General features: G+C 37.8%; 1 protein-coding gene across 7 annotated transcripts in view; it reads left to right on the top strand.

Moving 5' to 3' along the window:
* PIEZO2 (piezo type mechanosensitive ion channel component 2) overlaps positions 1–12994 on the top strand; it is a 317797-nt gene that overhangs the window by 256639 nt on the left and 48164 nt on the right. For all 7 annotated transcript variants that reach the window (XM_068932155.1, XM_068932160.1, XM_068932156.1 and 4 more), the window contains 6 exons: positions 2525–2768; positions 3972–4068; positions 5542–5701; positions 8156–8245; positions 10844–10965; positions 12129–12200. In XM_068932155.1, the coding sequence (XP_068788256.1) occupies positions 2525–2768; positions 3972–4068; positions 5542–5701; positions 8156–8245; positions 10844–10965; positions 12129–12200 (785 nt within the window). The remainder of the gene's footprint in view (positions 1–2524; positions 2769–3971; positions 4069–5541; positions 5702–8155; positions 8246–10843; positions 10966–12128; positions 12201–12994) is intronic.

The following is a 12994-nucleotide window of genomic DNA, read 5'->3' on the forward strand; positions in this document are numbered from 1 at the left end:
CCAGTCTTTGAAGATGTTCATCTGAGAATATTTTCTTTACATTTTTATGATTTGTATTATATTCTTCAGTTTGCCCATTTTTATTCTACTGATTAAATGGAAAGAAGAGAGATTCCTCATCTTACAAGGACAGTAGAAACCTAGCATTGTCACTGCAGAATGCAAATGCTGTGACCCAGCTCTGTCTGCAGCTGGACCCCAATATGAAGTCAAGATAATTGCTTATATATAACTCAGTTTTTTTGACAGCATTTTCTCATGGAGTTTCCACTCACTTGCCTCCTCTTGTGATTGGAGAGGCAGTATGCTGAGAACTCCCTAAGACGTATCTTTGTGCATGCTCTTACAGCATTTCATCTTCCTATTTTATTCTAAATAAGTAATGAAAATTAGGGGGATGCTTGGAAGATAACTTCCTGCTATAATAGACAAATAGATGAGATTTGCATATTACAACTGCAAGAAGTATATTTACTGGGATATTTTCATGTACCTGAGACTACTTGTGTAGTTCTGCCCATCGTGTTCAGCGTGGCGCTGTCCTTGGGCCAGCATAGAGGTAGCTGAGATGGTTAGTGATATTCATAGGTTAGGCGTCCCTTAATGGTTCAAACACCAGTTTGTAGGATATCAGCTTCAAAGTGAAGTCCTTGGGATTCATTTTCATATATGGGCTTGTAATTGTATTTTTTTTAAACCAGAAGGATTTATGTCTCCAAGAACCAACTGCATCATTTGTTGCTTGACACAGTTGTCTTGCCATCTCTTTTCTTTTCACTTTGTTTTGCTGTTTTTTGGTTTAGGGATGTCCAGTGCTCTTATATTTACTGCATATTTTGAAAATGAGAAGAACAGTTGTATTTAATAGTTTAGATAACTGCAAAGAATGTAATAGATGGCTAACATTATAGTGAAAAAGTAGCTAAATGATTGTCTTCCTTTTCATATTCTCTCTGATTTCTGGAAGCATGTCTGTTTAAGGGTGTTAAGATATTCCTGTTCATTTGATAAGATCAATTCTGGTTTTGGCTTTTCTCAAAAGATGCTGATGCATTGTTTTGGCAGCAGAGACAAGACAAATATTGCAATTGTAAGAACACTGTCAGAAAGCCGATCTCTTCCTAGCCATCCCACACATCAATAATTATTATTAAAGGAACACCAAATATTGTGGTAGGGCGTTTTTGTGTTTTTGCTTGTTTTGTTTTGTTTTCAGAAACAATGAGAACACTGTTTCTAGTGCATTTTAAGCTATTGAAGATCTTTTCAGCTAATGTCTTCCACTTCTTTATTTGCCTAGTATATTTAGACTACTGGTTAATATCTTATTGCTCAAAACCCGTAGCATCTCTAAAATCATGAAATTTTTAGATTGTACAGGCAGTAGTCCATGAATTTCTGTAATGGTCTGTGGGAAGTAAACATGAAGGAGCTTTTTCATCACCTTTCATTAAAAGTCTCTCTGGTTGGCCTTGGCAAGCAAAATATATAATACAGGCCTATAAATGTAGGACTATAAATATATACTCCTAGAAAGTTCTGAGCCTGAGAACATCAAGCAGCAGGGGCCCTTTTATGTGGCTTCATACAGTGCATTTAGTTACTTTACTTCTTGTATCGTTTGGCTTCGGTATAAGTATACTCCTACAGTGTTGTCTCCCTGCCTGGTTTCCTGACAAATCTAGTTTCACAGCCTATATGAACAGACCCTGAACACACAGTACATCTGGAATCAAAACACTAAACTGAGGGAAACTAAGATTTAGTTGGTTTTGCAGTGTTTAGCTATACCTAGCATTCTGTATTTCTTTTGGCAGAAATTCTTATTTGAAAGTTCATTGAGTGAATATTAAATCAGGATTTTGAAGAATCTGAAAATACCAAATTCGTTCTTGCTATTTCCCATTGTAGGCCAGGCAGATTTTAGGTGCTTCTGTCTTGCAGCATCCTGGCAAGTGGTTCAGTAAATTGTAACACATTCACATTCTGTAGAAAACTTTTACTCCTCAAAACTTTTACGGTTGATCTCCATTGGAGAAAGATATTTTTAGCAGCTGTGTTTGAAAGCTGGGCTTTTAACCAGACTGAATTCCCTAGAAGTCGTCAATAAATACAGCATTGTTTGCAATGGAGTATTATAGCTTGCTTTTGAAGATAGATTTGCTACAGTATTACCAAGACTTCTTACAAGATGACCTCAGATAGGTTTTAACTTGCATATGTAGTGTTGCCAGATAATATCACCCTAGCATGAAGTTTGATGAGAACATATTTTTCCCCATTTTATGACATGGGGCTAGATTGCAAAGTGCTCTGACCAGGGTGTAGCAAGCATAAATGAACTAGAAGTGAGTTTATGAGCCAGGTAGCCCCACTGACCTTAGTGTTAATCTTAAACAGGTGGCCAGCTGCTGAGGTGGGACTAGAACACAGGCTGTAGGTACGAGGAGCAGCCATTAGCACTGATGGAGGAAAGAAAGCCTTGTAGTCAAAAACTGGTAACTTTTTCTCCTTTTACTTCCAGGTCCTACTTAGATATGTATAAGGTGATAATATTTAGTTACCTCTTCTGGGTTGTGCTTACTATAATCTTCATAACCGGAACCACAAGGATCAGTATATTCTGTATGGGCTACTTGGTAGCCTGCTTCTATTTCCTTCTCTTTGGTGGAGACCTGCTATTGAAGCCCATCAGGAGCATTCTGCGTTACTGGGACTGGCTGATTGCGTACAATGTCTTTGTGATTACTATGAAGAACATTCTCTCGGTAAGTCACTGCTGCTTTTCCTCTGCTCTGAGCACTTTTGTGATTTCATTTTAGGAGTGCTTCTGCTAGTGCAAAGCAGGCTCCGGGTTAATTCAGAAACTGCAAATGCATGTCCAGAAAATGCTAATGTGTACATGCTATAGGAAAGTGTGCACCAGTGTATTCAGTCTAGCTCTGTGAAAGCTAATGAGCTCTTTTAAAAGGGCTAAATTTGAGGGGTGGAGTGCGGGGGCTAGTTAAGTCTCTCCTTAGAAGTCTGAGAAAATCTCAGTGGCCTGAGAAATGAGTAAGAACTGAAAGATAAATCATGGATAAATCATGGATAAATAGTGCATATTTAATTAAACCTTTTGCTTAAAACTAGAATTTTAAAGCCGAATAGCAGATGCAGTTTTCATGTGATATGTGATATAATTAGTGAAATTGACTGAAGAATTACAAACTACATCCCAGTTTCCCTTAGAAGTCATGTAAGTTGCAGATGAAATCACGCATATTTTATAATTATATAGTCATAATTGACTATTAAATACTTCTGCAAAATATTAAGAGTTTTCTTGTATCAATCAATTACTCAGAGCAGAGTCTTATAGTAGCACTGATAGGTGATTGAGACAAGCCAGTAATTTAAAAGTTTATGAAAGATAAATTTAGATTTATTCTTGGCAGTCACTTTCTACCTTTGAACATTTTTACTGCTGGACTGAAAAGAGCAGGCATTTTTCTTTTTACATTTATATAAGTCACTCTACTGAAATAAAATTGATGTATGGGTGGTTTGAATTTGCGAATGTTCTAAATGCTTACATATGTGCTTCATTTCATGCTTGGGAATTCAGTGGGGCTACGCGTGTGTTAAGTTAAGCTTGTCCATGTATATTTGCAAGATTAAGTCAGTGATTTATAAAAGTTGCCTAGCTGTCACGTTGCATCACATGCCAGATGTATTACTTTCTCTGCAAAAACACAAACAAAAAGCTGCATACCTGCTATCTCACTGATAATCAAAAGAACAAATTCTTGCTATTTAAAAGTGATGTGTGTCACTGATAAAGACACACATTCTTTTAATCTGTTTTACTAATGAAATATAATACAGCCAATGGGAATCACAATATTTTTATGTAATGTAAAGAGTTTCAAGACTTTTCTTATTTTTGTTTCTGCTGTCCCTTGTTATATGAAACTTATTTTACTCTCCAGATAGGGGCATGTGGCTACATTGAATCACTGATCAAGAATAGTTGCTGGTTGATTCAGGCATTTAGCCTGGCCTGTACAGTTAAAGGCTACCGTATTCGTAAGTATAGCTCATTTTTCTACATCGTTTTCTATAAATAGAGAATTTCTTCAAAATCAAAAGTTAGTTGAAGGGTAAGCCAGTTCAGCTCACAGAAATGGCAAGAAGCTAAACCAGTGGAAAAGTGAGTAATTTTAGCAGGAATAGTGAGCCTGAGTGGTTTGTTTTATGAGTACACCGCTGTTCATAGTGATGATGGGGAAGGAGTGGATAATGTATGTGGATGGAGGTGAGTGAAGGGAGGAAGGAAGGCTGGAGAGCAAGACCCTTCACCGCTCAGTGAGCTACTAATTTGGCACCACTTTGTCCTGCCATCCTGCGTTGATTGTTTGAAAACACTTAATTTTTTGAGGTTGTTTTTTTTTACTGAATTTAAAGTGGAACTGATTCGTCTTAGGGAGTCTGCAGCAGAGTTCTGAATTCCTGTTTCTAAAGTCTTTGTGTCTGATCCTCATAGAAAAGTGGGGAGTAGAGGACAAGAAAGGAAATGCAATGATGCAGGATCACCAGATAAATGATGCTCGATGCTTCTTCTATTATCCAAATAGAAGGAGGAGCAAGACACTTGGCCAGAGGTTTCTGATTCCCCAGAAGGCAGGTGCAGTAGGCTTGGAAGCTCTTGGAGCTTGAACTGCCAGACCTGTTAGAGTGGCTCCCTCGATGGTAAAGCCAGCCTTGAGTCAGAGTCTGCCCCCTGGGTCCTTCCACTCCCTGCTACAGAAGGCGTAGAACACCTGCTTTGTTTGTAGCTGCACAAAGCCCAGGTTTAATTTTCTGTTATCCCCAAGTGAAATGGCTTTTAGAGAATAAATAAATAAATACCCAAAGCCAAAACGTAGGGCTAGGAGGACCGGGATTTCCTCTTTGCCTCTCCCTCCTACCCCAAAGGAAGCAGTTTTGTGGTTTCAAATATTTTATTTGAAATTTTTTTCTCTCTTCTGCAATGGAAAAAAACATTTGAAGATTCCTGTGAACTGAGATGTGGACAGGAGAAAGAAAAATACTAGGTAGTGGCAGTGAATTGAAAGTTTTTATTTTGACAAATCTAGAACACTTCCCTCTCATGTCGCTGAGTTTTTTTAATAGAAAATAGAGACAAAAAGTCATTTTGAAATGAAAAATGAAACATGCCATTCCAAAAAATGCTGAAATGAAGGGTTTCAGGCTAATGAAAAATCCTTTATTCCTGATCTTTGTTTTCAAATACTTCTTAGAATAGGGGGAATTTGTTTGCAAAGTGATTCACTTTTGGTGAATTGTCAGTTTTCATGGAAAATCAAATTATTGGAAACTTTCCAACTTGTTGTAAAAGAAAATATAGGATACTTTAAATGGAAAGGCATGTCAATTTTCTTAAGAAAAAAATTAAAAGACCTCATTAAATGCTTTAAAGGCTAAGTTCATTTAATTGATTAAGCACTATAAAGAAATATTTAATGCAGCAGTCCTGATGCTGATGGTGTATTTTTCCAGCAAGTGGCAATCTAGATTGTAAACTGCCCAGTGGTGAAGCAGGAATCATCTGGGACAGCATATGTTTTGCTTTCCTGTTGCTACAAAGAAGAGTCTTCATGAGTTACTACTTCCTGCATGTGGTTGCTGATATAAAAGCTTCACAGATCCTGGCATCAAGGTAACATTCAGTTTTAAAAAATTAAATTAAACAGCTCGAATCTCTCATTGCTACCTTGCTTGGTTTTTTTATGATACTACCAAAAGAGTCTAGACCTCTAACATTAAATTAAGCAATCCATGCTAAATTAATAATTGCAAACCCAAACCTTACATGGGACACATGAGAAAACAAATTAATTGAGAATCTGATGCAAAGTCAAACCATCCGTACCTACCAAACACCATCTGCTGGTCTCATTGCCTTTATTAAAACCTGGGAAAGTGGATGTAGGTTGCAGCATTCTCTCGATATGTATGGGAGCGAATGCCAAAATTTCTAAGTCTTGGAGAGAAAACACTCTACTGTCAGAGTCAGTTTGAGACAATAGCGACTTCAGAAATGTCACATGAGGAGAAATGCAGAAAAGTTATGACATCTGGCTTGGGGACACCCTGAGTGTCAGATCACTGAACTCTGACTATGGCAGGGAAGTGTCACTTTGTCTATTGCTTATGCTCTCCTACAAGCATCCACTCAGAGTTATCATTAGCACGACCATTCTTCTGATTTTCACTAAGAAGGCAGATCAGGAATGAAATTTTAATTTGATTTGATCTGAAATTTTAATTTGATTTTAATCTGATTTTAATTTCAGGAAGATTTCTGAAGCACTTACTTGCTTTTGTCAGATTAAATATATCATGGTATTTTTTCCCCCTCCAGAGAAATATATGCACAAAGCACATTAACTTCGGTGTCTGTGCTTGAGGGCAAAACTTGGCTTGCATCTCCTGAAAGGAAGTCTTTTTTATCTTCCCTCTCCTTCCCCCTTCAAGGATTCCTTTAAAAAGGAGTTACATTTAGCTGTCCATACTGAACAAAATTCCCTGCTGTAATAGAGCCAATAAAAGATCTGCGCTTCAGACGTGTATTACCTCTCTCAGTGTTTCTGCTCCAGGGTGCATATCGCTGCCGATGCGCAAGACTGCTGGGTGCTGCATTTTTGTATCTCATAAAACTCAGTTATTATGCTCCGTTGACAGCAAAAATAGCCCAAAATCATGGGTATCAAAGTGTTTCCTGTATCGGAAAGTTTGTATCCGGAAGGAAAGAGCAGACTAATGTAACTGGCACTGGGCTAGGTTTTAAGAAACGTGTTTAGTTCCTACTTCAAGTTTTGTTTTGTATCTCTGAGTAAGCTACTGAACCTACCCAGGCTTCAGTTCTCCAACAGCAAAAGTGGAGACATACTGGCTAAGGAGCTTTGTAGAGATAAACATACTAATGGCTGGGAAGTTCCTAGATTTTACAGGAAAAAGGATTATATAAATATAGTGATAAAATTGAAATTTTTTGCTGACTACTTGGCTTGCTAAAACCCAAGTTTTGAAGTTACTTGGATTATGGAGAAGGTCAGATTTGGATTCAGACAGTATGGTCTCAGTCTGTCTTTAGTTAATATTGTGAAATACAAAATCCTTATCCAAACAAGATTAAATTGTGATCTGAACAACAGTGATGAGGCTCTGGAGTCAGTTTCCAAGAGTTCAGTTCACAGGAATTCAGGAGTCATCAAGTTGCTAAAGAGAACGTGTGTGTCATTCTTTGTTGTACTTAACTGCCATACTTTGGGACAGAAATGATGGCCAGTCTTGATCAAATTCCTTTGAAAAAATGTCATTCTGATCATCCTGGAAATTACATGGAAGAATCACTAATTTCACAGAAAAGATAGTTGAAAAATTAATGAAAAGTAGACTTCTGAAACCTATGGATGTTCCTATTAAATTCCTGATTTAAAAAAAGGCTTCAAATCTATTCTACTTCTTTGAGAGAGGTAGCAAATGAGTGAATAATGAAGAAATGACCCAGCGATCTGGCCATCCAAATCACTGAGTCAATTACATTTTAGTGAGATAGAGTTGGAAATTCTTTTGGCAGACCGGAAACTTTCTCAGTGATTTGTGTCATCAGATAGAAAGCACTGTAGCGTTCAGATGGTGAAAGTGAAGCTGAGGCTGTGCTCATCATGGTCTTGGATAAAGCCCAGCTTTGCTCACAGCTGCCAGGGGCCTGGGACAGAGGGGTGCGATGGTTACAATGCTGAAATGTCTATAAAGATAAAATCCTGGATGTGTGCAAGAAGTCCAGACTCAGCCTTAAGCCTGTCAGTGTTCTAAGTTCCTGAGGTCTGGAAACTCAAATCCCCAAATAGTGGCTAGAGGAACTAGAAGACTGTGTAGGGATCACAACATTTGGCCGGAAATCTCGAAATGAAATGATTACTGTACACAAATTATTATTCCAGATTCACTGATTGTTCCTTTCAGTCTTGGAATAGTTCTGTTTGATGCAGATGAAGTAGTGTACAGAGGGAGCGGTTCTCTGTGATTAGCTAGCGTAAAGGAAACTTAGAAACATTCAGTATTTTATCTCCTCTTTTCCTCCTTTATGCCCTCATTTCTGCTGTAGGGGTGCTGAGCTTTTTCAGGCTACAATTGTCAAGGCTGTAAAGGCAAGAATTGAAGAGGAAAAAAAATCAATGGATCAACTGAAGAGACAGTATGTAATTTTTATATATGCGTATGTATATGTATTTCGTTGATTATGATTTTTATCTAGCCCCTTCTTTTATAGAAATGCTGATTTGACTTTTCATCAAAAGCATCAGATTTGATGATTACAAAAAATCTGCACTGGGAATTCAGAAATCTGAGGTATCCCAACGTTATGTAGTTGTAGATCCATCTTTTCCCAAAATGTGCTGTAGAATCTAAACTTTCATTTAGAAATAAAATTGCATTTCTAGGACCGAAGGCTGTGAGGTTGACATCAAAAACCACAATGGAATGTACTGACTCACCTACTCTGGAGTGAGCCTGAGATTGTAACAGAAACAGACATTTTCTACAGAAAAAATAGAAGGTGTGAACATCGCTGTTCATTCTGAAGGCTCTTTCAAACCTTTCAAGTCTAATGATGACAAGTTAACAAGATCAGCGTTTAATTGTTTCACGCTTTAGTGTCATATCAATGTAACATATAGCCTTTCTCTTTAAGGGATGGTATGGGTGCTTCGTTTTGTTTTCTGTTGGAGGTCCAGGTCATTTTGTGGTTTTGGGTTATCCTATTTTGTGTAGTATGAATGCATGCAATGAAGAGGAACTGAAAAAAAGGCTTTTTTTCCTCTGTCTTTCTTTCTAATAGTTACCCTGCTATTCTCCCACATTGTCTTTCCCCATCTCTCAGAAAAGTAGGAAAAAGGACAGTCAAATGCAAATCTCCCTGTGAAACTCATGAAAAGGGTGGGCAGACTACCAATAACAGGGTGCCATGTTAACCCTGTCCCGCTTGAAGGTTGCAAGCCTAGATTGTTTAAAAAATGGGAGCCTAAAACACAGGAATTGTGTTTAAAAAAAACAGAAATACGAGCAGCAAGGGGCCTAGCTAGGGAGGGTGTAGTTAAGTATCAGCTAAATAGCTTAAAATCACTGAGGACTAAGGAACTTGAGTAACATCCTGGCCCTGCTGCAGTGGTTGGCGATATTCTCATTGAATTCGCCTTTATTAGGATTTTGTTCTGTGTAGCTGTATTCCTGGTAAAACTTGCTGCATGCCTGTTCCTTCTGTTTAGTTTGTAGTTCCTCCCTGGTGTTTGGATACAAACTGTATACATTTTACCTTCACTGAAAAGCATTTATTCAGTTTAACTGGCCTGGAGAGCCTTTTTCTTTGAACAGCCAGTAAGCCACGCCACCTCCTGCTTCTTCTGTAACTGCAGAAAGCTTTCAAAGCCCTTCCATCACCATGCACGATAAGTCATAACTGCTTCCTAACCAAACATCAAAGCCTGCTCCCAACAGCTCCCTCCGTGCCTGCGTAACAGAAGAAATGTCTGAAGGCTGTAGAGGCCTTTCCTACCTACCTGTGTGCCTGACGCTTCCCATAAGATGTTTTGAGCTGGTGCTACTCTCTGGGCTGTAGGGTTTCCACAGGCTGTTTTTGTTGCTGGTGCTACTCTGTGCTTGAATCATTCTTATCCTAATTGACAAGAAGTGCCTGTCCTGGGAGTCATCTTTTCTGTTAATTCTACAGTGTTTGAGATCAAGGAGATGATAGTCCTTACAACAGCAATAGAGCTAGTCTGTGTTTCTATAAAAGTGGTTGGTTTAGGCTTGCAGAATATCTGACTTCAACAATAGGGAAGTTAAGGGTGCTTATTTTATTGCAGTCAATAGTGTGTGTGTCAGTACTTCACACAGTTTAGGCTGGTTGGGATGAAGTAAACTGTCAGCACAGCAAGAAGTTTTGAACAACCAGGTTGGCTTGACAGACATGGAGACACTTCGGCAGCAGTTGAATGAATGGAGAAAGTAAGGGTAGGGAAAGGAATAATAGGGAAAGAAAACTAATCACCCACTCAATTACAATAAAAGTAACTACCTAAGAGGAAAGGTGTTTTCTTCCCTAACAAATGATCAGATTAAAAAAAGTATTTAAATGCATTTTGATCACTACAATTAGTGATTCATTTGCCTCCAACCCAATTGTAGTCAAATAATTTATTACTGTTGCTTTCAATTTTCTTGTTCCTGTTTTACAAAATGTGAAATCTTAGAAGTCTTAAAAGACCAGATTGTGCCAAGTGCTTACAGGCTGGTGAGAAAGAGAATTGAAGGTGGGCTACATCTGGACAAAACTGAAACAATTTAAGTTTCCTGCAGTTCCAGATATGTGGGACATATGCAAGCTTAAGGGTTGAAGATGTAGCACAAGAAGTGTAGGAGCAGCCAGATGCCTGATTCGTACTGGCAAGTTTCCAGAAAACAATTGCATTAGGCAGAACTCCTTTTTTCTCAGAACTTCATTTTCTGCATTGTACCTCCTGGCTGCAATTTCTTCTTCTTTAAAATAAGAAGTTAGTTTAGGAGAAGCAAGTAAGGTTCTCAACAGCAACCCTCTAGGCTTGACCCTCATAGCCAGCCCTTTCAGAGCTATTTAACTCCTTATTTTTAAGGGCAAGATTAATGCCAATATGGAATGGGTGTTTCCTTTAAAAATGCTGGAGTGCATGTGCGTGTGGATGTGTTTAACAGCTGTTTTTCGGAGTGGGTCAAAAGGATTGAAGACCCCAGTCTAATACGGTTTTTTTTTTCCTAGAATGGATCGCATCAAAGCCAGGCAGCAAAAATATAAAAAGGGTAAAGAGAGAATGCTGAGCATGAACCAGGAGTCATCAGAAGGGCAAGACCTTCAGAAGGTTTCTGAGGAAGATGATGAAGGTACTGTTAGCAGTTGTAATACCACAAATGTGCTGGAATTTGCAATTCAGCTCTGAAAACCTAGTAGGCCCAATAGCTGGGCAAATGAGAAACTGCTCTTCAAAACTGGCATCATGTGACAAGATTATTAGCTGAATATCAGTTTAGAGCTCGAGTCAGCCAAAATATTATGGGGTTTTGTACTGCAAGAAGTTTTTGGGGACAATGGTTTGCTTTGAAGTTACTTTTGGATGACTTTGGGTTGTTAGTGAAGAGCTGAATAGCAGTAGAGTTTTTTTGGAGCAGTATTTATTTATAATCCACGGTGTTACCATTAGGTAGCATTTACATTTTTCCAGCAACATTTTTGAATGTGATGAGGTCCTTTTTTTCAGTCACTGAAATATTTGTACACTTTTTAATGTTGTTTGAAACATGGGAACAGATAAAATAATACCTATCTTGTGCCACATTTCCAGCACCAGCTAAGTAGGAAACAACGCTTATGGATTTAAATTTTTGGAACCTGAAATGTCAGAGGATTTTTAGGGATAGTAGATAGGATGGGGAGGATGCATTTCTGTATGGGTCATATGGGGACTGAATATGATGACCAGTGTGTTTCTGTCCAATATGATATTCCTTATCTTCCAGGGAACTGAAAACCAAGTAATTGAATTCAGAAATTTTAGTTTCCGTTCACCATTTATTAAAGTTATTGCCAAATCAAGTTTATAGCATCTGTTTAAAAATGTTGAATGAAGTATAAATATAATTGCATAAGTAGCTTTTTGTTTCTTTTTCCGTATTCTAATGGAAAAAATACACAGAAATGGTTAGTTGGTAATGCATATATGGATAGTGAACATTGTTTCTTATAATACTCAGAATTTATCTGTTTTCAGAGTATTTTTTTTCTTGAAATTACAGTCAAGTGTGAGTGTGTGTTTTAAAACACAAAACTGCACTTTTTCATTATTTTAGACTAGAATCGTGTTTTAACTGCTGGGTGAATTAGAGCATTTGTACTTTGCAGTCATACTTCTGAATGATTTTTCTATAGAATGTATTCAGTAGTTCTAACATCTGATGTGCTTTTTTGAGAGAAATGAAAAATGATTAAGCACTGTAAGAAATATGTTTCTCATTTTGTAAAATTAATATTTGGACGTATTTTATTTTAGGAGAAGCAGACAAAGAGAAAGCCAAGGGCAAAAAAAAGCTGTGGTGGCGGCCTTGGGTTGATCATGCTTCCAGTAGGTTTTCTCAATCATCTTACAAATATGTGGATTTAACCCTTATATCCTTGACCAGAATGAAGGCGTTCCCATGACCTGTTTGTTTTATGCCTGATTTTATGATTGTGACTTGATAGAAGGCTTGTTCATTTCAGTAAGTGATTTCAGCTTCCGAATCTTCAAGGACCGCGTTTAACCATATTTTGAATTTGTGTATGTTGGAAGCATCGCTCGTGGTACTTTGTACATTCTTATGAAGATATCAAATCAAATAAAAACAAGTGCCAAAAAGAATCTATCTTGGCCTCAGAAGTCTCAACGCCCCCATGCTGCAAAGTACAATAAATGTACTTAAAAATGTGAAGGCAAAGGTTTACCAATACATTCTAACATTAGTCATAATTTCTTTTGCATATACACACATCATATAGCTTTTTTTTTTTTTGCCATTCATCAGACATTCTACAGTGAACTGTAGAAATCTGAGTACCAGAGTAAGGCAGCAAGACTATTCCCAGGACTAGGCAGTGCAGTGTTCAGCTTGATCTCTGATCAAATTTTAACATGCTGTTGATGCCAGTTATTCTGTTATTTCCACTTTTTTGTGTTTATCTGAGAGCAAACATATGTTCAGCCTTGTGCACAAGAAATTATTAGTGTGGATTATTCATCTCATTATTGCATTATGATATTTTAATTAATTTGTAGCCCAATCCAGGTACAGAATAGAGTTCTTCCCTACTTTACGAATTGGGTGAAACCAAAAGCTGAGTAGACTGCATCGTAATCTCAAAGCTGATGTCTGTGTATTG

The sequence above is a fragment of the Struthio camelus genome, chromosome 2 (assembly GCF_040807025.1).
Source record: "Struthio camelus isolate bStrCam1 chromosome 2, bStrCam1.hap1, whole genome shotgun sequence".
NCBI classification, from domain to species: domain Eukaryota; kingdom Metazoa; phylum Chordata; class Aves; order Struthioniformes; family Struthionidae; genus Struthio; species Struthio camelus.